The 25,238-nt window shown below is 37.8% G+C and overlaps 2 protein-coding genes across 4 annotated transcripts in view; both read left to right on the top strand.

The window, feature by feature from the left end:
* LOC137474847 (uncharacterized) overlaps window positions 1-25,238 on the top strand; it is a 739,674-nt gene that overhangs the window by 235,942 nt on the left and 478,494 nt on the right. The window lies entirely within an intron of this gene.
* KHDRBS3 (KH RNA binding domain containing, signal transduction associated 3) overlaps window positions 1-25,238 on the top strand; it is a 91,538-nt gene that overhangs the window by 36,618 nt on the left and 29,682 nt on the right. For all 3 annotated transcript variants that reach the window (XR_010996066.1, XM_068180462.1, XM_068180471.1), the window contains exons 3-6: window positions 899-1,015; window positions 3,104-3,250; window positions 9,496-9,635; window positions 19,937-20,129. Coding sequence is in view for 2 of the 3 variants with exons in the window: in XM_068180462.1 (XP_068036563.1) it covers window positions 899-1,015; window positions 3,104-3,250; window positions 9,496-9,635; window positions 19,937-20,129 (597 nt within the window). In the remaining variant the exon portion in view is untranslated. The remainder of the gene's footprint in view (window positions 1-898; window positions 1,016-3,103; window positions 3,251-9,495; window positions 9,636-19,936; window positions 20,130-25,238) is intronic.

Raw genomic sequence — 25,238 nt, 5'->3', positions numbered from 1 at the left:
AGTGTGCTTGGGCCTTCCTCACCCCAGCTCCACACAACCAGACTTCATCTCTATATTCTTTCCAGGTCACCTGTCTTAACTTCCCACTGTCTGTGTATTTGTTTCTTGCCCTTTAGTTTGACCAGCCTGTCCCTGCTCAGCCTTGTGGGTCTCTTGCCTTCCTTGCCTGTATTCTTGCTGCTGGGAATCGCTAACTCTTGTGTCCAGTAGAAGACTTCCTTAAAGATCTGCCAGCTCTGTTCCACTCCCTCATCCCTGAGGGCAGTCTCTCAGGGGCTCCCACTGACTAGCTCCCCAAGGAGCTGGAAGTCTGCTTTCCTAAAATTAATGAGACCAACTTTACTCCTTACCTGCTCCACATCCAATGCGTGATCGCTGCCTCTAATCCTGATGTCCCATTGAGCTCGTTTGCCTTGGTGACCAAGAGATCCCATAATGCCTCCCCACTGTCAGCTCTGTCTGTTACCTGGGTTAGGAAGTTGTCCCACATGCATTCCAGGAGTCTCCAGGGTTGCCTGCAGCTCACCTTGCTGCTTTTCAAGCAGCTGTTGGGGTGGTTGGAGTCCCTCAGCAGGACAAAAGCCTTGGGCACGATGACTTCTGTTAGCTGGAGCGAGAGGGCTTTGTCAACAGGCTTCTCTTGATTTGGCAGCCTGTGGTGGACACCAAGTTATCCTTGAGTTAAATACTTCTGTGTTGCTGGAGCCTCTGACATTCTATTAATTGTACTATGTGATTGTACTTAATATTTTTTAATTTATGATCTAATCATTTGCACCTGTGACCAAAAGCGGTTTCAGCTAAATATCCCTTTTAATTTACTCATTGCTCATTAATTTACAATTAAAAATCCAATGAGATTAATGTTTTGTTTTGCTGGTTTTTTGTTTTCTTACAGTTCAACTTTGTGGGAAAACTTTTGGGTCCACGTGGTAATTCCCTAAAGCGTTTACAGGAAGAAACACTGACAAAAATGTCTATTTTGGGAAAAGGTTCTATGAGGGACAAGACAAAGGTAAGGCCTGAGTATGTCAGTAGAGTTTTGATACTTACCTTAAATTTCTGAGGAGGGGAACAAACCTTGTAGCAAAAATTGGAACAAATAAAAAGCATAGGAGATCCTAATATTGATTATTGGTTAATGTCTCTATTTGGCCAGTCAAGCCAAGATTGCCTATGCAGTTGGCAAACCAAGCCAATAGATGTCAAGTAATGGAAGACAGAGAATTTTACGGGAGTTAAACTGCTGTCAAAGAGGGATGCTGGAATGGAAACAAGTTGTGGCTTTTGTGTTGATCTTCATGGGAAACAAGAAAAAGCCTGAAATGCTTAATGTGTTCCCAAGGTTGTGAGATGCAGCCAGTGAGCGAGTGAACTCATTTTCATGTGTATGCTGTTATAAGTGTTTTAGTGTGTTAGTGTTTTCATAGAACCACAGAATATCCCAAGCTAGAAGGTACCCACCTGGATCATCAAAATCCAACTTCTAGCCTTGCAAGTAATAGAGAAAGTAATGGAAGCATTGCCAAGTCATGTTACAGAACTAAAGTAAAATACAGTAGTAAAGTGAGCTTAGCAAAAAAAGCATGGAGTGACCTTAAAAATTTGCTTATGGGAATGATCTTAAAAAAACCTGTGTTGAAATTCTGTATGCTTTGTTGAAGGTGCTGATTGAAATGCTCTTTTACCAGGTCCTACCCAGAAAATGGTGAATCTTCCATTGCTTATTGCTTTTATCAGCCAACTTGATTGATAAACACAGAGAGGAAGTTTCTTAGCACTATGCTTTCTGCACAAACTAACTGCACAGTGATTTTTTTTTCCTCTTTAGTAGAAAAGGACAAGGAATGTGTGGCGCAAGTATATACTAAAAACCAGTATATGGGGAACTCAACTAGCTTCCAGTGCTAGTGGCTCATATGTTTTGAGTAACTGTGCCTAAAGTATTTAACTGAGAAACAGTTCCTATTAAAACTAACTATCTGAGCTGTGGTGTTTATATTAGGCTGCTTTCTATTTTTATGATCTCTTATTTTTATTGACAAAATGGTGATTTTACTGATGGAGTCTAATCCTGAGTGACCTCTTAATATTCTTGGTCTTAATATTCTTGGTCTGAGTGTTCTGACAGTGATCTAGACTTTTTTCTTCTGTTTTAAACATCTTCATAGTTAAACACAAATCAGGTTGATACGAATGAGATTCATGAGGAGCAGAAATTGATTGTCACTTGTAAACCTCAACCCATAATTAGGGGTGTGCAGGGGAGATTTCAGCTATCATTGCAACTTATAATATTAGTAATCTTAAGGGTGAAATGCTAACTTGGTGCTTGCCAAATACGGGAAGCTGCAGGGGAGTGTTAGTTTTTTAGGCAACAGAACTGCTAATTATTTGATATAATGCTATCTCGTAAAGCAATGAAATTATTTTTAGTGCTGGTTTCATCCTTTTGGACCAGTCAAGTACACGTGGGTGAGGGTTAGCCTGAAAAAAGCAAGTGCTGCCCTTTTGGTCTGTGAATATTTTGCACATGAATGTCGGTATTTGAGAACTGAGCTCTGCTTTACTCCATTGAACTCAGCTTTGCAGTCATTGAAGTGGGTTGGGTGAAGGAAGATGAAAGAAATAAGCTTGCTACTGAAATAGCTAGTGAATGCTTTTTGCTAATGTTCTCTTCCCTCATTTCATATGCTGTTAGCTTTATGTCCAAATAACACAGTTTTGTGAAGGATGCCACTCATTGGATAAAGACTTCAGTGAGGACAGCATAGTAATACTGAGATTGAAATAATTCTGGTAAAAGAAGCTTGCTCTTGTGGAATATTAGATCAAACCTGTTTCTGTAGACTTTACTTTCAAGAAAAGTGTGTCTTCTTCATAAAACTGGTGCACCTGGGAAGACTCTTGGAAGCATTCCTCCTTGTACTACAATTTTTGTATGTGAGCAGAAACTGTTGGCTCTTACTTCATGTTACTTTTTTTAGTTGCAGACATCTGAACATGAGTGAGCAGTGTCTGCAAATTCCTCTGGAGAAACTTCAACACTTGCATTACAATGTTTCAAAGAATGTGTAAAACCAATCTTTTTCTTATCTCCTAGGAGGAAGAGTTGAGAAAAAGTGGAGAGGCAAAGTATTTCCACCTAAATGATGACCTACATGTTTTAATTGAAGTGTTTGCTCCACCTGCAGAAGCATATGCCAGAATGGGACATGCATTGGAAGAAATCAAGAAGTTCCTCATCCCTGTTAGTACTTTATTTTTTTTTAATGAGCATTCTGGTAGTCTTGAGTGAGAATATTATCTCTAAAACTGAGTAAGCTGGTCTACCAAAGGAGTCCCTGCCTATTGCAGGGGGTTGGAACTAGATGGTGTTTAAGGTCCCTTCAACCCAAACTGTTCTGTGATTCTGAACAGTGCACAATATTGGTCAGGTCATGTTGCTTGATTTCCTTTGTGAAAGAAATTATGATGGTCAAATACTTTGCATTTTGATACAGGCAGTTAGTGGGTGAATCTGTAACTGTCCACACAAATCTCATGACCTGACCTAGAGTGAAAGAGAAACTTATTCTTGCTCAACTAGTCATAAGCAAAGTATTGCAGACTACAAATAATTGTAAAAATCTGTAAAATGTGTGCCTTTCCTGTGTTCTTGGTACATGTGAAGCATCAGTTCTGTTTAAGAATTATGACATTTGGAGCTGTAGTATTTCTCTCACCTGTAATCCTGGTTTAGTGTTGAATGCTGAGAATCAATACAGGTTTATCTTGTGTCTTCATTTTTATCACAATACTAGTGATACATGAGCTATACTTGTTTTCTGGTGTATGCTTCAGCTTCCATTGTATGGATGTATCAAATAACATCTGATTTCCAGTACAATTTTGTAATCCAGGTTTGGGATATATCTAGGTAATGGGCTTCTAATGTCTTCTATAAGAAGATAACTTCATCTGCTCCTCATGTATGAAGCAACTTCTTTTCAATCTTAAACTGCTTGAAAAAATCTAGCCTCTGTTAGGAAGCTCTGGAACACCTGAGGTGATATTTCTCTGTGTGAAGTTCCCAACTGTTTTAGCTCTTCAGTTTTAGTTCTTCAGTCTTTATTGGTGATCAAAGGAATAGTATAGAAAGCAAAGCCTTCTCAAGGTGCACTGACTTCTGTTTATTTTTACTGCTGAAAATGTTACCCAAGTTTAAGTATTTATTTTTGTCAAATCTGGGAAGTGTGGGGACCTGGCCAAGGAAGGTTTCCTGAGGCATGTGTCTGAGTGACAGCAGCTTGCAAATGTCTGAGTGGAGCCATAGTGGCTGTACTGGCAACCACTTGGGGTTATCTCTTGTACAGTTGGTGCTGGTGACTTAACAGTGCTCCTGTGTGTATTTTGGGAATTATAGTTTGTACCAAACCTAGTCCACATCTAAGAAACCGCTCAATGAGTGGTTGGGCACCAGAACAGGCTCCCCAGGGAAATGGTCACAGCACCAAGCCTGACAGAGTTCAAGAAATGGACAGAACTCTCAGGCACATGGTGGAACTCTAGAGGTGTCTTGTGTAGGGCCAGGATTTGGACTTAAATGATCCCTCTTTGTCCCTTCCAGCTCAAATTATTTTATGAAACTAAGTCTCCAGGTGACTGGAGCTGTGTGCTACTTGAGTGTTTCTACTGACCTGTTTTTGTCTGAATGAAATCAGTTCATGTGCTCCAATACTACACTGTGGTATGGACCAAAGCATGATAAATGACAGTTGTTAGTAGGTTCAGTAGGAACGTGTCCTGATGTGAAATAACCCTAATGTAGATGCACTTTAGGACAGTTAAAAAGCAAAGATGTCCTGGGTGTTATGTTCTCATCTTATAAAAAATCAAGCATCACATTGTACATTTGTCTGCAGGTTCCAAATTGCTTTTTTCTCAATGCATATGAAAAGCGGTGAATGAGCGTACTACTGTTCAGACATCCTCACTGATCAGACAGGGGATACTCCACAGAATATTTGTAGGAATGCTGGGCTGTCATAATGTCAAAGGTTACTCTATTTACACAATTCATGATTTAATGGTGTGGAGAGATAAGGAGAGAATTAAGTTCTTGACTATTCTGGACAGCAAACAGCTGCCTTTTTTAGATATAAATATGTTTAAGTTGATAAATGTTGCTTGCACGTGCAGGAAGGTTATGCCCGATCCCCATGTCCCTTTCATCAGATGTCTTATTTTTCTTCATTGAGCTCGATTTCCCTAATGTTGCTATAAATTAAGTAAGCTTATCAAAACCTGGTCATTAGTGTGTTAAGCCAGTAGAATTACAGACTGATAATGAGCAGTTCCACTGACTGGTGGTTATATGCTTTTCCATCTTTATTTTTTGATCATTGCATCTTTATTATACTGAACTGAACTGATGCTACATAATCTTTGCTGAACTGTGGGATCAAGGCAACACTGTCTTAATTTCCCTTTGGCTTTTCAAATGTAAGTTTATCAGAATTGCTTTAAATGCCTTAATCTCTTTTGCCTGCACCACCTTGCAGCAGCCACAGCCACTGAAGGAATAAGGAGCAGCTTTTTCTTCTCTAGCACTACTGTTTGGTTCACTGCTGCCAATTGCAACTTGGTTGTTTTTGTGGTTTTTTTTTTTGTTTTGTGGGTTTTTTTTTCCCTCCAAGGTCTGTTGTGGCTTTCTTAAGGAATTACCTGTTTTATTTCAGGAAAGATGTACTGCTATGAGCATATATGATTATGATCATAATTTGCATTCTCCTTACAATGTCGGGTCACTATGACTTCCTACAGTTTTAGATGCTAAACCCAATTTATGAATATGGTTATTGTTCATTTTTCAGATCAGTGCTGAACATAACATCATGTTTGTTACTAGAATGCAGCATACGGAATATCTTTATGGTAGCTGAATATAGCAAAAATGCCTCAGCCTCTCTTATTGGATCTTTGGATCTATGGGCAAGCATCCTTGCATTGAAATTTAACCTCAAGCCGCTGCAGTGGTGTAATTTCATTTAAACTATTGGCATTACTCAACACAAAAAATAAAAACTGGTTTTGAGGGTATTTTTGGCTTTGCTTATGTTGCCTTGAGTCTTACCTTTCTTCTGCAGTTGGAATTGCAGCTTCTGACTTTAAGTATATTTTCACCTTCCTTTAAATTAGCTAGACTCTTTAGTTCTTCCCTTTATTCCGACCAGACTCTTTGGACAGCACTCTTGTTTGAGTATTAGATTGGTGGGTGTTGTCCTTAATACTCGTTACCTCAGAATTACTTCTGTCCGGTCAAAAAGCCAGGTACTTTCAACCTCACCATCCCCTGGTTGCTGTATTATAGCAGGGTTTCAAGGCCAGCCTGCATGGGGCCCTGAGCATCCTGGTCTAGTGGAAGGTGTCCCTGCCCATGGCTGGAGAGTTGGAATGAAATGGTCTCTTTAAGGCCCTTTCCATCCCCAGCCATTCTGTGACTCTATGGTTATAGCAGTTTTGGCCATTAGAACTTAGTCTGTTTGGCTTAATTTTTGAGTAGTGGCAGTCATTTGTCTTCTGACAGATACAGCACTAATTACCCTTTGCTGTTGGTTACCAGAGTTTCTTGTTTTCCTTTTCTTTAAAGCAAAGTATAGAAATATCTTTGAGAGAACAATCTATACCAGTTATATGACAATGTAAGCAGAATTCACAACCTTTTCCTGTAGTTTGTCCTACCTTCTGCATATTTGGTTTGTAAGATGTGGTGATGAAATAGCTTTTAATGGCATTTTGAAGACCTTGGTGGCCTTTGGAAGCTCTCAAAAACTTTTCCTTAAGTAAGCTGGCAAGTAACTGTAAGGTGTAAAAAGGTGGCTGGAAACCTGATAATTATTGATTGTTCACTGTCAGGATAAAGATCTACTTGAGTGCTTTGCCAAGCTGCAAAGGGTTTTGTAGAGACCTGTCCTAACATGATATAAATAAATAGCTTTGCTAATGGTTTGAGTGATAAATTGAAATAAGGTCTTAAGCTAGAGTGATCCCAAGAAGAGCTACTGCCAACGTGTTGATCTTGCTGGGTGAAAATCATAGATAAAATTTTAAAGCAGGTTTACTTAGATCATGTAAGTATGGGGATTTGTGGGATGAAAATTCTTGAATGGATCTTGATGTAAATGGACCCTTCATGGTTGGATAAGACTGTAGTTAAGGTGGGCAATTTATTCATAAAATGAGAGTACAACTGTTCAATTGAAATTCAGCAGCAGCATTTCACTGAAATTCAAGTGCTGCCACTGCCTAAGCTGTTCAGAGGAGGGATGCAGTCTAAAGGGTTTCCATGTCCATCTTGTAGGTGAGGAAAAGATTATTGTCTGCTTAATTTGACTTGAAGTGTGCTGTTTGCAGCAGTGAGTATTCATAAATTGACCGTCTGGTACTTTTAATTGAGGAATCCATTTCAGAGTCTAATGGATTAACACTGCAGCTTATCGTGGCTGCCTTGTACTGCCCCTTCACTCTGTATCCTCCTGCTGCCTCTGGCATATGTGATAAGGGCCATGTTTTCTGTTCTGTGCTGTGCACAGTGGAGCCTTCTCTGTGACCTAAGGCTGCTGCTGTGTCTGGTAATGTGCTGCAGGAAAGTGAGAAGGCATCAGGGAGAAAAGAAATGGGACCCAACACACAGAGTGGCAACCGGAGCACATCTTTGCTAAGGGATTAAATTAATTGAGTATAAAATGATCAAAGGTATTTTTCCAGGGGCCCAGTTATGAAAAAGATGTTCTGTGAAGAAATTATAAAGGGCATCTGATACAGGCTGTCAGAACTTTGATACTGTATGTTGGTGGTACGGTTTCTTGGCACTTTGTTCTATATAGGACGTAGAATTTTGCATTTTTAGCCAGTTCTGATCCAGCAACAAACAAAAAATACAAAGTGGGTTTGTGTACAGTAGCTGGCCAGAATAGTATTCAGTTTCCTGTTTGTAGTCTACTCCCTTTGATGGATTGGTTATGTATTGGGTCCTGGCCATTTAATAATGGACTCTGTTTCTCAAAATCTTCAATTATGCCATTTGAAGCAGTTATTTCAGTCTTTTAGACCTTTTTTGTGTTTGCTTCTGCAGCTTAATAGATGATGATCTCAGGTGGGCAGTTGGGAGTTAAATTTCAGAATCTATTTAAGGCAGTTTGGACGAAATGCTGTTATGATGCTTCTTCTTTTAACACCAGTAAATTTCTTCAGCAATGGCATATAAAGGACAACTTTTTTATTTCCATTTATAGAAGTCTAGCAGAAGCAGAATGCTTCAAAGATAATTGAGAGATTTGAATTCATGAAAGTTTTAATCTCTTTTCAATGCAGGGTTACGTTTCAAAGTCTTCAAGACTGCCTGACAATCTTTTGGTCTCTGTCTAGTGAATAAATGTAATAAACTCAGATTTGCAATGAGATGCAGATTTTTTGTTTTGTCATTGAATTGTAAAATGGGAGGTGTTAGAACAAACCTTCCTTCTTGAAATGGGAGGATTTGCAGAAGAGTTGTTGTATCAGAAGTATCCCTTTGTTCCTGTGGGAACACCTATTAATATTTTGATACTCAGTACGGATGCACCTTGGGTAAAATAGTTATCTTTGATTCACTTTTATGGCTGCATTCTGCTTGGCTCATTTTAAGTGAAGGAGAAATGATGGAAAAATACTTATATCTCAAGAGTTCAGTGCTAGGTCTGTCTTATTCCTGTGTGCTCTGCTTGTTTAGGAGGTTGACTCAAGGTCTCTGAAAACTGTGCTTGAGAAGTACCATGCTAATTCTGTGTGTAAAAGCCTGAGCTTTCTTTTTGAAAGTCCTTGAGAGCAGAGGATTTGTGCAGACAGAAATAAGCTGTATGTCCTTGGCATTTTTACCATTACATATGAATTTAATTTTTTGAGCTCTTCTTATTAGATAACAGTGAATGTGTGTATTGCATGAATTCCTGTGTTTATTCTAGAACTCCTGACTTTAAAAGTGTGGATTCCTAATCTATTCCTTCATTTTCATGTCTTGTACTCAACAGTGTATTTATTCTCTACACTTCTGCAACTCTCTCTTTCTTTCTCTCTCTCCTCTTTTTCCTGCTTTTCACACACAGTGTTTCTACAGCTGGAACTACTAACTGGATCTCAGTTCAGAATATGGGATCTTGATTTTTTTTTTTTTTTTGTGGTTTCCTTCTATCTCTGCAGGACTTTACCATTACCATTTTAATTGGTAAAGCTACATAAAAATATATGCAAAGGGAAAGAAAAACATGCCTGAGCAAAAATGGCAGCTATTATGTAGAATTCTCTAATGTTTGGACTGAATTATTCCTATCTTATTATGTATATTAAACTTTTTCAGTGGAATGGTCAACTTTTTGAGAGGAAACTTTCAGGAGAAATGTTTGCTGAGAGTGGTGGGTAAACAAAATTTGATTTTTTTTTTTTTTTTTTCCTCACTCTGCCTCCCCCTTGTTTTAGGACTACAATGATGAAATCAGGCAGGCACAGCTTCAAGAATTAACATATTTAAATGGTGGCTCAGAAACTGCAGAAGTTCCAGTTGTCCGTGGAAAAGCATCGATGCGAGCAAGAGGAGTACCTGTTCCTGCTTTGTCCAGGTATGTGGAATTTCATTGGAATGTATGTATTTCAAGCTTTTCCCTTCAAACACAATTTCTCCCCCAAGTACAACATGAAGGATTCCCAAAAGAAGAGCAAAAAGGTCAGGGAAACAACCTACAGTTACTGATGGAAGTTTAGTTCATTTGGACTGAATTAACAATGGACTTGTGGAACTTGAATGCTGCCTTTGTAAAGAAGCAGTGCACAGCACAGGAGATGTTCAGTCCTTCTGAGAGCAACTTGATTCTAGCCTTGAGCTACTCCTTAGGTGCAGTCTGTGTTTGGGCCCTATGGAGTTAACAGCAGTAAGTCTCTTACCTCAATTGACGTGAATTTCAGGCAGTATCTCCAATTTATACAGTTGTGCTTTTCTTTTTTATGGTACTACTAAGTTTTCATAGTCATGATGAAATGATACAGAAGTGCTCTGGAGGTAGAATTTGGATTTTCTTGTTTAAGTGGCACTTACTTTGTGAAAACTGGCTTTTGTTTGATTTGGGAGTAGGCAAGGTCTACTGCTTTTGCTGTTTTTCTTTGTCACAGGAGATGTATTATTTTTACTCTAGCATCTCCCATCTTCACTGCAGTACTGAGATGACAGCTGAATCTCCTTCAGGTTCTGAAGAGTGAAAACAAAACTTACATAAAGTTCATAAATGTTTGTTACAGAATACAGGGATTGTGGCTGTAGCACCTAAGTGTGACTGTTAACTGTGGTGATCTTTTCTTCTGTTTTGTGTACAGTTCTTGTCAATGCAACTTGAAACTTGCATTCAGAAATGTAAACTAATTTCTTGTTTCAATGCATTTCTTTTAAACTATTTTTTTAATAATACCCTGAAGCATTTTATCCCAGATGATGAAGCATGTTATAAGAAGCAGCACTAAGGAAATACTCCATCTATACAGATCTGCTTAGTTACATGTATGCTGAAAATGATTCAAATGCAATGCAAAGTGAATCTTAATTTAAAGAAATTATTCTTACTGTGGGTTGTGTGCTGGGAGAAAAAATTCTCAGTCATCAAATTGTTGTTCTTATATTTTGTAATATTGTGTAAATGTATATACTGCTTTTCTTGATTTTAATGTTCTGAGTATTTTTAATTATATACCAAGATTCACCCCTTGGTATTGTAATCAGCCATATAAAAGTTCTTTCAAATTGGAGACCTCTTTGGTCTTGGAGCTTTTTGGGATTTTTTTGTTGTTTGTAAATTTGCCACAGATGCCATCACAGTAATGATTCTGCTACAGACTCTCAGTACGGACACATTTTCATTACTATTTAAAGTTTTTTTCATTTTCCATGTCCTTCAGGTAATATTTCTGGGATACAGAAGCTATTGTTTGGTCATTTCCTATCACCAAAGCATGATAACTAATTTACACTGTTAGTACCTAGTATGTGCATATGTAAGTAGTTTTTTAGAGTACTACATTTCTAACATCATGAGTTCTGTCCTCTGGACTTTGAGAAATTATTTTTTCAAATCTGCATTTTACGCAAGAGGTACATTGTTACAGAGCTTACAGAATCCTGCAGAGTTGGTCTACAACTATTGAAGTGTTTTCAGGGTAAATTTAAATGCTATTAGTGTTTGATTTGGAGGTGACAGTAAAAGATTGTGGTTTTGTCATCACTATTTTTCACATATATTCTAAAGGGTGTCTGTTTGACTTGTCCTAACTTCAAGGCTTGTCTTAAACTCCAAGAGACTTTTCTCTCAAATTGAAGTGCTCTGTTAGCATATTCCTTAAGTGAAGTTCAATTCTATTGCTACTGAGATTCTATAGCCATTGAGTCGAAGATCTCAAACTCAGTTATAATGCTCTGATTCTTTTTTAGCAGAAATGGATTTCAATGAATAATACTTTTGTTGAAGCAAAGCTTTAAAGGCTTTGTCTCAGAGTTGGATAAAACAGTTTCAATAGGCAGCATCCCTGAGATAACCAGAAGTTGAAGCAAAGCCTCAGAAGACTTGCAAAATGAAGTTTAAAACCTTGATCCTAAGCTTTCTTTGTAATCTGCAGAATGGTGTTATGATACCAGCCTTTATGCATGATACATCCTGTTGAGTGTGTTTAAATTCCCACTTTTGAAACCTCTATTACTCCTGAATAGTTTCAGTTGAAAAAAAGTACTAATTTATGCCTTTTTTGCTCCTTATCAGACATGATATAATAAGTATTATTAAATCTATTTTTAGCTCCATAACAAAATTTTATTTTGTAGAAAACAGTACATTTATGTTTGCATACAAAAATTCTAGCTTATGTGCAGGCATTCCTGTGTGTGGTAAGTAATTTCCTAATGGTTATGGTTTAGCAACTCTATTAATTTTTCTGGATTGTTCCTGATTTTCTTGACTAAATTCTTAATTCTCTAGAGCCAAGTAAGGTTTTGTGGGTGACTAGATGGAATTTGTTCTGGAAGAGCTGTGTGTGTGTTGCAAGCTTTACATTCAGGAATGTTCTTTTCTCATCATTGATCTCAGAGGATACAGCTGCTTCTTACAGATATTTCCTTTTCCCTCACCTTGCCCCAAGTTTTGTCCCTAATACTGTTAAAGATGACCTTCAGAAGTAATCACAGTGCTTCTATTTTCTGTAGTGTTCGTGCTGAGCACTTAAACTATTTTGACATAACCCCTCTTCTCTACAACAAGAAGGGAAAGTGGTCAAAGTCCAGTTTTTATTCCTTTGTTTTCATTGTGATCTTAAATCCTTTTCTGGAGGCAACTGTATAAAATGATCATACCAGTTGCTTTATAATTTATTGTGATAGCAAGCTTAGAAGGATCCTTGGTGTTTAATGTGATGCTGTTATGGTGTGAAACTAGAAAATGTAACTTTAGGAATCAGTGATTCTTTAGTGCTTGTGTATTCCAATCCTGAGTCAGTGCATTATAAATGATAGCAACCAAAATGTGAATTTTGATTTCTGATTAACTAAAGATTTAAAATACACATATACCTTCTAGTGGAAGGTGTTCCTGCCTATGGCAACAGAGTTGGAATTTGATGATCGTTAGGGTCTCTTCCAACCCAAATCTTTCTATGACTCTATACATGTTAATGTACACCTCTGAGGTTTTGCAACTAAAACAGCATTTCTCTCCAAAACTTCACACTATTTTAAGAATAAAAATAAGATTCAAGGATCACACATTTGTGACTCCAACTGAGAATTTTTATAAAAGTGAAATTCTAAAGGATGATAATAAGAAGTCTAAGAATTTGGCTAAAAGTTCCTTGATACCTTAAGATGGCAAGGGGGGAACCATTTCATGTCACTTATGGCTAGAAAACAGTGCTAGAATCACAGAATGGTTTGGGTTGGAAGGGACACTTAAAGACCATCTCATTTCACCCCCTGCCATGGGCAGGACAACTTCCCTTAGACCAGGTTGCTCAAAGTCTCACCCTGGCCTTGAATACTTGAAGGGATGGGACATCTGCAGCTTCTCTGGGCAAACTCTTCCACTGTTGTCTCACCACCCTCATCATGAATTTCTTTATTTCCAATCTCAACCTGCCCTCTTCAATTGAAAGCAGTTGTTCCTCGTCCTATCAGTAGGGACCCTGAGAAAATTATTCTCTTTTTCTTACAAGCAGCTCCATTTAGTTATTGAAAGGCCACAATAAGGTAGAGCTGGCTGAGTTCACCCCTCAGATTAAGAGATTGTATTTGAAAACATTAGTCTCATTAAAGAAATGGCAGATTTCTGGTTTATGCTTTCAAGAGGGTGTGGAGGCTTTTTTTTACTTTTCCATTTATTATTCATATTTCAGTCTATGCATGGCTGGGGTCCTAATGGTTGACTGTCACTTTCTGAGGAAAAATAAAATTGCTGCAGAAGTTGTGAGTTAGAACTTGCTGTCTTCTATGTTAGAAGTAAGTTGAGCTGATGTGGATCACTGCTGCAGTGTGTTTACAATTTCCAGCTGCTTTCCTGCCATGTCTGGAAAGAACTGGTTTCTTTTTTTGAAGAATCACTTTTTCTTGAGAACATGTAGGTAGTGAAGTGCAAAAGATTCGGTAGCACAAAAAATATTTGACAAAGCCAGCTCGGAATCTAGGCCAAAGGTAGATATTATTAATGTTTACTGTGTTTTGTTTTAGTTTTGTGATATCCCATTTTCCAAAAAATTGAAACATGAACATATATATTAATGCTTTGAAATATAAATATAAAATAAAACTTGTGTACTTCTATAAGAGATTTTACTCAATGGTGGCTCTTTTTTTTTCTTTTTAAAAAAGGATGAAAAGCCAGGAATTTGAGTTCTGAGTTGTATCCGGATATCAGTGTTTTAGTATATTAAAATGCCAGCACTGAAATAACAGGTCTGTTATTTTTCATTTGTCTAATATAAAACAAAAATATTTACTGTTTGAGGAACATTGAATGTAGCTGGCTGTGCTCAAATGAAACTAATGTATCAGCATCTGGTAACCAAATTTGTTAGATCTATTTATTGAACAGTGCAAATCCCTGCAGATACATTGAACTATAAATGCTAAAATTAAAGAATTTCAAGTGTTTCCTCATTGAATAATTTAGTGTTCAAGAACCGATCCTAAATTTTGCAAGTATTTTTTTTTAAAGCTATTCTTCCATTAAATGTTTCTGGGGGAGATAGTATAAAGGATCTTCATACCATAAACTGTTCCAATTTTTTGTTTCACTAGAAGTGAAGAAAAGCTGTGAACTGACTCTAGTTGGGATTTCATGATCAGAATAGTTTTACCAACTCAGGCATCCAGTGGTAGGCTAAACTTGAAATAAAAATCAGTGTGATTCTAGAGCAGAGAAAGTGCTAAATGAAATGATGGAAGTGGCTGTTGCTGAGGGCAGCTGGAGATGAGTGTGAGAGAGATGCTGTGCCTGCTACTGTGGGCAAGGACAGTAAGTATAGCTTGCTGGAAATAAATCCTAGAAACACTGTGGGACTACTAGAAAGTAGAAATGTCAAATATTATTGCTAACAAAGGCCAAAGAGGAAGTATCTAAGTTGTATAAGTTGGTAAAATACTATTTCAGTGGGAATCAATTATTAGATTAGTGCTTTTGAACTCCTTCTGAACATTCACAAATGTTTTGGGTCTAACATGGTATAGCATAGTTCTAAGTGGCATTAGATTTTGATGTTAGATTTTCTTGAAAATGTTTTTACTTACACAGTAAATTCAGGATTCAAACAATGAGATGTTAAGCACAAAATTCAATACTTTAGTAATACTGTAAATGGACACAGTATATTAGACTTTGCATTTGCACATTTTTAGATATTAACCATCATCTACCATTACTCCAGTGTTTACAAATTCCCTTAGCACCTTCTGACACTTTTGTTAGAGGCTTTTTCTCCCCTTCTCTAGTGGGTTTCTAGTTTTATATAAATTGTGCTTCACTTTGTATTTTCTTTTTCCTCATACACTGAATTGCAAGTGTAAGTAAAGAAATAATGTAATGAGAGGAGAGTTAGATTCCAACAAAAACAGCTTTCATTACAGTATCTTCAAGGAATGATGTGGTATGTAAGTTAGATTACATTATTCTCCCATTTTGTCATGAAATAAAATACATTTAATGAGTTACTGGGATTTGCTTTACTTCGTCTAGTCCATGGTACCCAGAGAGCCTACAAGATAATTACCCAACATTGGGAGTAAAATTATTCAGAACTTAACAATCTAAATTACTTGTGTGTTTAATGGAGAAGGGTTAACTTTTTCACTGGATTCACCATTGCCAGATCAATAGATTCAGGAAAGTCAAACACAAAGTGATTATAAAGACAAAACAAATATTTAAAATTTTCTTGGAGCAGTCATAATCTGACAATAAAATGTTTCTTTGAAAGCAGGGTGCAATGGACTCAAGTGCATAGATGAGCATTTTGCTGCTAAAGCCTTTTTGGAAGTGACAATAACAGCACCTGGCTAGGTGACAAGATTTGCTGAATGTGCTTACTGCAAATAATTAAATACTAGTGTGTGTTTGATAGAAATTGCAGTTAATAAGTACTTAAAGTTTTTTCTCAAAAACATATCAAAAAGAAATTCAAATGCTCGAGTCTCGATGCTTCAGTACTTGTGTACTGCAATGTCATACTCTGAGGAGTTATTGGCAAGGACCTTTTCATTTCACCTTTCCTGAAAATAAGACACTTTAACCCTGTTTCAAAGTATTTGCACAATCAAAGTACTCAAAAAGTTTGGAGACAGATCTGTGGGAGGTTCAGTGCTTATCTGTGCATGCCATCAGCCTGGACTCAGCACTGTAAGAAGTTTTTATGGGTTCTTAGTCAAAAGGGGTTCTTATTGAGGACATTTAAAAGATTTCTTACAGGGACAGAGGTAACACCATGGTAGAGAGGAGAGAAAATAAAGACAAAAAATACCTTTCTTATATTTTAGAAAATGAGCTGGTAGTCAAAGGTGGCAATGGGCTGACAAACTAACTTTGATAATGTGTAACTTTTTACAAAGGTTTTATAAAGGAAATAAAACTAAACAGCAGTCTGGTAGCAAAGACAAGGGGAGTTGGTGGCACCTGAAATTCGGCTTGCAGAAGGATGTCATTGGGTAAAGAAGCAAGCAGTGGAAGTGGTCTAGGAGCCATGAGAAGTTTGATTTGATGGTAAGGTATCTCTGGATGTGATAAAATATGTAGAATAATTGTTCTAATTATTAGCAGTTGCACAAAGATTCTTTCAATTATAGGTGAGATAGTTGTAGAAGGGAAAGGGTAGAGAACAGACCCTCTGTGCAGTTTCTTCAGAGGCTTTGGAAGCAGTTGGGTACCCCTCAAAAGCAGTTGATTAGGAGATGAAAAGTCCAGGAAAGAATGTAATTTCAAAATCAGCTTCATTCAGTTTTGTTCGGTCCTGTGTCTGGTCACCAGAGAGGAGCCCAGCACCTCCTGTTCCACTGCTCCCCTTGAGAAAGGTGTAGATTGTGCTGAGGGCACCCCTCAGCCTTCTCCATTCCTCTGATGCTTCTGTTGGACCCATCAGATAACCCTCAGTTGTCACTGGTAGTATGGAGTGCCTTAATCTACTTAATTGTTCTGATATGTGAACGGTTCTAGACTGCTCATCGTCTTTGACATAGTTTCTGATGCACCTCCATTTATTTTATATTTGGGGTTTTTTTAATTGGGAAAGAAGCTGATTTAGGAAACAAGTCTGTGAATGCACACAGTTGAGTAGCGAAGTTTTCTGTGTACTCTTATGCTTTCTAAAATTGTAGTTTTAGTGTCCTGATCTTTGGGCCAAATCTTAATTCTAGATGTTCTGTAGGCAGTCATAGTGCAGAACCCATTTGTTCCTGCAATGCTAAGATACATAAATTTATATGTGTGTATGTATTAACTCCCAAGTGTCCCCTCCTGTAAGTTGGATTTTTTTAGCAATTTTCTTTTCTAAAACATTCAGGTTGGGATTCAACTACAAATTAGAGTAGGCATCTGAACTTCTGTTGCAGTTTATTGAAAAATAGTGCAGGTCTTTTGATTTGTTCCTTTTGTTCTATAATTTGTCTCTAAAGCTTTGGCGGCACTATCCAGTGGATTACTGTAAGAGCAGCTCTAACATGAGAAGCTTGTTCAGTTATTCTTGATTGTGTAGCAAAATTTTAATGTACATGTGCATGTAGACATTCATATGTGCAAATTGATCTGCACTGGTGATTGAGGCTCACTCTGGGAGGTTTCCTGATTCTGTGACAATTGAAGGACTGCCATCATTTTGGACCTGCTTTCCTGAGTATTTTGTTTTATGAGGATTCTTCCTTTGAGATTGGAGTTGGGTTCAGCCTTTCAAGTGATACTTCTTTTAAAACCTGTTTTAGCCTTACTGAGCTCCTATTGCCCTTTCTCTAGTGTTTTCTTTTTTGATAATTGTGTATTTGCTCTGACTTCTTACAGACTTGCTGTCTCCCCATATCATATATGTACATTTTACTCTTTTAAGCATTTTTAAACATAATTTGTGTAGCTGCCCTTTTCAAATTAAGCAATACCTGAACAGATCAGTTGTTTTTGCAAAGGTGTGCAAAGGTTCCTGTTCAAGTTGTTCCTCTGTATTTTGTGTCTGTTCATGGTAAATGTACCTCAAGCTTCTTTAGTTCCCCTATAACTTCTTTAAAAATAACAATTCTTAAATTAAAAGGATTTGCAATTTACAAACTTTTATACAAGTTAAAAGAAACAACAATTTACAGTTTCTAAAAATTTCCTCTTAGCCTCATAACCTGATACAACTCAAATCTGTGTGGTGCTGATTGAACTCTCCTGTCACTGGGTTTTCTGTCTCGTGCTTTTCCAGTCTCCTTCAGCCTGTTGCAGTAACATGAGAACCATACAGCTCAGATTAAGAGATCCCTGTAGGAGGAATGAACAAAGTTATGAAAACTTAAGATCATAAACAATCTCATAATACAAGAGAAATATTATTTCCCACCCATCACCATTCCAGTCCTATTAACTGGTTTTTGAAATGCAGAAAAGACCTCATCACATGGATCTGGTTTCTAATTACTTCTCAAGAATAAATCTATACTATCTTGAAAAATTACCTTTTTTCTTCCCTTAAATGTTTTTCCATGTTTTTCAGCCTATCCCATTTCCTGCTTTCACTTGCACCCTGCCTGAAGGATGCTGTCATGATTATATGCCTAATGATTCTTGAATCTTTTCACTGACCTTTTTTTTTTTTTTTTGACTTGGTATTTACTATAGTCTATGCCACTAGGTTCATTTCCCTTTCTCTGGCTTCTCCTGGAAAGTATCACATTTGCTATTTCTTTATATTACTTCAGCAAGCTGTGTCTGGAAACTTCACTGCTCACCCCTGCCCCCACTACAATGAAGTCAAATAAGCAGCTGGTACCCTGTCCTGAGGAGGCATTCTACAGATTAGCCAAAACTGAGTAATAAGCACAGTTTTAAATCACTTACTCTGTAGGCTTATTTAAAATACTTTGTAACTGTGTTTTGATCAGTAATAAAATTAATAAAATCTATCCTGGTTGTATCTTTACATTTTTTGCATTCCTCATTTAGTGATGCAGTTTTTGAAATACTACTTATTTGTGGTAAAATGACTGCCTTTGTTTTCTGATTCATTTATTGATGTGAAATTATATGATTTGTATTAAATGGGATAGGAAATCATGAGGCCAAATCTGGATCTTTGTCATACTGTTCAAGTTGAAAATTTCTACTGAAATCAGGACATTTTTACTCAATTGTTGGTCTTGAGATTAATTAGATAATGGCTTGGTAGGTAGAAAGACAGGGTAGAGCTTGTGCCTTGTTTCCTTCTATGTATCTGTTAGAGTGTACGATAAGGGTCTGGCTTCTTCGGAACAATTCTATTTGCCAGCAGTAGTCATCCAGACTCAATTATAGCTCATGGGTTGAAATGATTTCCTTAAAAAGGAGATGTCTATTAGCAATGTTTTAGATGTCCTATTTAAAAGAGTAAATAATGCAAATTTCTCACAGATTGTACATCTAAGTCTCTCCTTTACTACAGGGAGGTAGGAGGAAAAGCCACTTCTAAATGGATTAAATGTTTTTTGAAAACTGGTTCAACTGAAGTCTCATATTTTTCATCCATGTTAAGTGTCCAAAGTAATGGAATGCAAATTAGTGCCTTTCACACTTTCAGAATGTTTAGACCAAATATACTGTTATTTAGTGTTCTTAAATGCGTGCAGGACGTCAGGTTATATCCTATAATCACCCTGCATGTTTTATTATGTTTGGATGTTTCCTGGAAACAGATGGACATCTCTTCAGAAGCAAAAGAAAATGTACTTTTTGTGATGCACTCAGTATCTCACACCCAGTGTAATTTTTGGGTTGTGTTCAGAAGCTTTCATGGGAGTGGCAACTGATTCCTCTGTGCAGGGTTTGAGTATGATATAGCCTGACACCTTCAAATGAAGCTGTTGCTCTGTGCTTGTGATTTCACATACTAGAAGTCAAATCCCAGTGCAGCTGACTAATTCCAGCAGATTGTTTTGGGTGTGTCTGAGTGTGTGAGAATGACTCAAGTCAGTGCAAGGTTCATCACTGAATCCCATCTCTAATTTGTATCTTCCCACATTTTTTGCATAATGTGTAATCTGATTTAAGCCTACAGAGAAAGGACGAACTAAATCTCTTCTAGACTTTTTCTGGCTGTAGCAAAGGAAAACTGTCATGATGTGTGGGAGGGAGGTGTTGGAAGGGAGGCCCTGGCTGTAGTGTTTAATGGTGAGTGATCCATGTGTTTGCAGGGGCCGTGGGGGAGTGCCTCCACCACCAGCAGGAGTGCCCAGAGGGGCACCAGCTCCCAGGGGAGTCCCTCCCAGCAGAGGACCAGTCAGTCGGAGCCGGGGACTTCTGGCACCCAGAGCACGAGGAGTTCCTCCCCCCGCAGGGTACCGGCCCCTGCCACCGCCCCCGGCACAGGAGACCTACGGGGAATATGTAAGTGGAGCTGTGGATGTGCTGTGCATGGAGCCTGTGTCATTCTGGAGAGCTCAGATCCCTTCAGAACTCTCTACAACCTCTGTAATTAGTGGTCGTCTGTCTTCATCATTTCAGGCTTGAACTGTTTAATTAAAAAAAAAAAAAAATCAGGTTATATGTATATACCACCATAAAGACATTTACATTGCATTTGGCAAAATAGTTATGTACCTCTTAAATGTTTAATATCAGGTTTCTGCTTTCCAGAAAACCTGAAAAATTATGGTTGTTGTAGACTTTTAATTCTCAACTAAAACAGAATAATATTTTAATCTTCCCTCCTAAGCCGATCTTTGTGGTTGTATAGTGGTTTAATGATTAGACATGTAAAGTATTTTTATGAGAGCTTCAAAACTAATCCTAAATTTTTAACAATGCACAGTGTATTTCAATAAGCCATACATATTCATCTTGATTTTATTATTTAAACATTAGAATCATATCAAAATACTTTTTATGTTATATATGACAAAATTATGCAGTTATGAATTGTTAAGGAAAAGTTAAATTGAACTTACAGAGCAGTAAGATAGAGAAAAAAGATCATTAAGTCAAAACTCTAGTGATAAAAATGAATTTAGTGTTATAGAAAAATAATATCTTCAAGGACAATGCTTTTAATACTAAAGTTTTAGTGTGCCCTCTTTACAGCCAAGTGTGTCTGGACTTCATTGTTTAGACTAGCAAAAAAGGAGATTCTGTGTTCCTGAAAATGTCTTTGGTATTTAGATACTTTTTTGCTTTTCTCTAAACCTTTCTTTTGCCTGCCTTCACCTCTTCTCTTCTAAAGATCCCCACCAAAACCATCCCTTTTGGCAGAAAGCTGGTTTTCTGTATAACACTTGTAGCTTTATAAGGGAAGTTCAATGTTGTTAATGTAAACATTTATGCATATAACTGAAAAATTCAAAATAAATTAATGTAGTTCATTAGTTTTGAGGAAGAATACTTTAACAATGTGCCTAAATTTCCCCTGGCTATACTTGACTAGTCAAAGTGGGTACTGCAAATAAGTGGTTCTCTCACAATGCTTTCCAAGGAGTCAATCCTCATTGTACACCTGTTTCCAGGACATGCATTCTAGAACACATAGAGAGATGGTAGAATATAAACCTCTTAGAGTAACTTCATATTTCTTTATGATTTGCTATTTATAGGATGTGTCTATAGAAGTGGTGTGGAAGTAACAGCTGTTTGCCTCAGTATCCTGAAGTATGCTTCACTACTGGGAGAATAATTAGAAAATAGCATTGTACAGAAAAATAGTGCTGTGCTAAATAATTTCTAAAAAGAATTTTCTTAAAACTGGGTCACTTAGCTTCAAAAAAAGATACCTTAGCAGGGATAGATATAGTTAGATAGACAGATATAGTACTAAAAACTTTAGTTGAAAAAGCAGTCCTAGATGGTCTATTTTTTCTTTAGAAGAATGTTTAGCAGGGACATAAGCCATTGGTATGTTGCATGTTCAGTGTTAAATTTGATGCTTGGTATTTTTTACCTGTCCATTTGCAGTACATTATCTAAGTGCCTTAACTCTTTTACAAGTATAAGGGAGTGTGGTATGAGTCTTTAGTAGTATTTCTGTGCCTTTGTTACTAATTCCTGTTTAGTTATATCTAATACTAAAGTATTAGCTTGCCAACCAGAGCAGAATAAGGTCTTATTGATTGAGAAGTGTCTGTAGAATGAGAACATCAGAAACACTGGGGGGTACCAAAATCTATTTTAAGCACCATCAAAGCTTTGGAGACTGAGATAATCCAGAGAGGTTACAGAGAAACCTTTAGAAGTGTATTGGGTTTTTGTGGCCAGGTTTTGGTAGCAGAGGGGTGCAGGGGTGGTTTCTGTGAGATACTTCTGGAAGCTTCTGCTGTGTCCAGCAGAATCAGTGCCAGCCAGCTCCAAGGCGATCCTGCTGCTGACCAAGCCAAAGCCCAGCAGTGGTGGTACAACCTCTGGGATAATGTATTTCAGAGAGGGGAAAAAAATCACAGTCTGCAGCAATCTGTTCCTAAAGGACCTCACCCCATGCAAGGGCCCTGCACTGGAACAGTTCATGAAAAACTGCAGCCCCAAGGGAAGGGCTCATATTGGAGAAGATTGTGTTGGACTGTCCCTGTGGGAGGGATCTGATACTGGAGCTGGTGAAAAGTGGGAAGTGTCCTGTTCCTGGGGAGGAACGAGGAGGGACAAGGTGTGGTGAACTCACCACAGCCCCCATTCCCATCCCCTGCATTACTGTGAGGGAATGAATAGAGAATTTTGGAGTGAATTTGAGACTGGGAAAGAAGGGAAAAGTGCAGGGGAAGATGTCACTAAATTGAGTTTTTATTTCTCATCATCCTTCTCTGATTTCATTGGTAATAAACTAATTTCCCCCAGCTGGATCTGTTTTGCCTGGGACAGCAATTGGTGAGTGATCTTGAGCCATGAGACTTTGTTATGGCTTCTCCCATAACCTCACCTGAGGAGGGGAGTGACAGAGTGGCTTTAGTGGGCACCTGGTGTCCAGTCAGGGTGTCAACCCGCCACAAGAAGACTTTCCATTGAGGGTTGGAAAGTCCTGAGGATTCATAAAGCTTTTCATTCCCTTAGGCCTACAAGCCTTTGCTTTGTACTCATTAAACTAATGTGAAATTGTGCAAGTCCAGGAGGAAGCAAACTGTATCTGTATGGAAGCTTTGAACCACTCACTCCTGTAACTCAATATCTCAAAGGTGATTTAGAGCTTTCAGTATGTAAAGTCCTTGCCCATTTCCTCTGTTGAGTGCTATTAAATCTACCTTGTTACAGACAATGAATTACAGCTTCCTTTTTCCTTCACTCCCTTTGCTAACTCTGTGTAGTCTTTGAAACCAATTAATTTTTAACATCTGTGGCAAACGCAGTTCTGCCTCCTGCTTATCCTGATATCTCTCCTTCCTCTTCTTGATTAAATAGTTGGGTTTTTTAAAATAGTTATCTTCAAAATGGGAAAGGGAATGCCTATTTCATTCTGAAAAAATGGAAGGGTTACTTCTGGAGGCAGTATTTCACATAGGAAAAATATCACAGGCAAAAAGTCCTTAATTTGAGATGCATTTTGATGTAAGATCAAGAAAACTCTGAACATTGCTGTCCTGTGTTTAGAGCCCACAGGGAAGTGTTCCAGAATCTTGCCCATTATAGAAAGCTCTGCTCAGAGTGAGCTGCCTCTGTCTTCTGTCAGCTTTTCTTTGCATTGGTGGCCTTTGAATGCTTTGGCTTTCTCTGCAGAAGTCACACAACATGCTGGGCTAGCAGCAATAGTGGCGTGTCTTTCCAGTTCAATATAAGTAGTTTCCTACTCCACTGTTGCCAGTCTCACTTATGTATAAGTCTCAGCTGCAGGACTCATTCCTCCTGAGACCCCACCACACTCTTAGTACCATGATGAAGCTCTTGAAGCCACTAAATGACAGTTCCTTATCATTTTCTCTGAAGACCGAGTCTTTAATAACTGTAGCATCAGCTTATATAGGAAAAACTCCCCCCTCTACAGCCAGCCAGCTTTATAGTCACTGTTCTGAACTCACTGCTCTGGTTGCTACGATAAACTTTCTCTAAAGACTAACAGGACTCTCATTTTTCTTTCCTCAGCTGCTTAGGTCAGGAGAAAACATGTTGTGACATGTGAAGCATGGCCAGGATTATTTTTGTAATAGTTGGATGAGGGAAACCATACTAGGTGGATGCTACATTTGTTGAAGAACTTACAGATGGTTTCAGGAACGTTTTTCTCTTAATTAAATGTGATTTTTTTTCCTCTACTCATTGAACTATACTGTGTAATAGATATAAATATTTTTATAGATTTTTAAGTTGACAACTTATTCCACTACGATAAGAAATAGAAACTGTATTTAAGTACTAGCTGAAATGTTTAAGCTTTTCTACAATTTTCCAATAAGCAGGAAATTAGTAACAGTGTAGGGTCAATTCCTTAGCAAATGTTGAGTCCAACATGGGTTAGAGCAGAACTGCTCAGTCTCAGTTACTGTCTCGTAAGATTTGCTGCTCTTGGCTTCGCCCTGCTGTTGTCTTCTTCGCAGCTTCCAATCTCTGAGGCTTTTTTCCAAATTAGCAACACAGCAGTGAGACTGAAGCTTTTTAAGACTAGGTTTTTATTTGATGCTGTTTTCATTTTATAAAGGGGAATATTTTGCAAATATTCTGCCAGTCTTTCACTACTGTCCTTTGCATGAATATATTTGCGATGATGCTGTGTCAAGTCCTGTTTTGGCTGCTTAATTGTGTTAAATGCAAAGTGAGTTTTATCCGAGTTCATAATCACGTTTTTAGGCATTGAGAACTTCAAGCATGGATTTAAAACCTGCTGCTCTGGCATTATGGAATGTCTACACCAAAAAATAACTCATCAGTCTAGCATGTTGTGGCCAAGACTTGCTTCAACACTACTTTGGAAGATTGTCAGCTCTAAATATTCTTCCCTGTTCTGGGGAAAATTTGTGGCAGAGCTTTATTTCTGCTTTTGGCCAATTTATTTATGCTTTCTTTTGTTCAGACAAGGGTTAACTCAGGGGCAGAGTTTTCTGACGCCCTGATCACATGTGTAATTTCTAGCAGCTAAAGCTTCAATGGCATTACTTTGTGTATTAAGAAGTGGAACCAAGATGGAATGTCTACCAGTAAGAGACCAAGGGAGCCTTTCTGATGTTAAGTAAATTGTAACTTGAAAAAGAGCACTGTGAATTATTTCCTATTAGATTTCAAGATTATTTTAACTTGGATACAGATACAGGCCACTCAAAAGGATGTACAGAACAGTGGATTCAAAAAAAGTCACTGGCAGCAACAAATTTCAAAGCCTACTCGTTAAAATCTATGTTTTATTTCTTCTTTCTTCAAAACCATAAAGGTTAGGTCTGTTTATAAGCTTTATATTTCCTGGAGCATTCATATGTGGGTATTTCCAGAAATCCATTGCCTTAACTGATGAACAAAGCAGACCTCAGTCTCAAGCTTGTAGTTCTCACACTCGGTCTGTATTGTGAGACTGTAATTAGCACTGTAAGTGTACTGTGA

This window comes from Anomalospiza imberbis, chromosome 1, assembly GCF_031753505.1.
Source record: "Anomalospiza imberbis isolate Cuckoo-Finch-1a 21T00152 chromosome 1, ASM3175350v1, whole genome shotgun sequence".
NCBI lineage: Eukaryota > Metazoa > Chordata > Aves > Passeriformes > Viduidae > Anomalospiza > Anomalospiza imberbis.
This window is presented reverse-complemented; position numbering and strand designations above follow the sequence as displayed.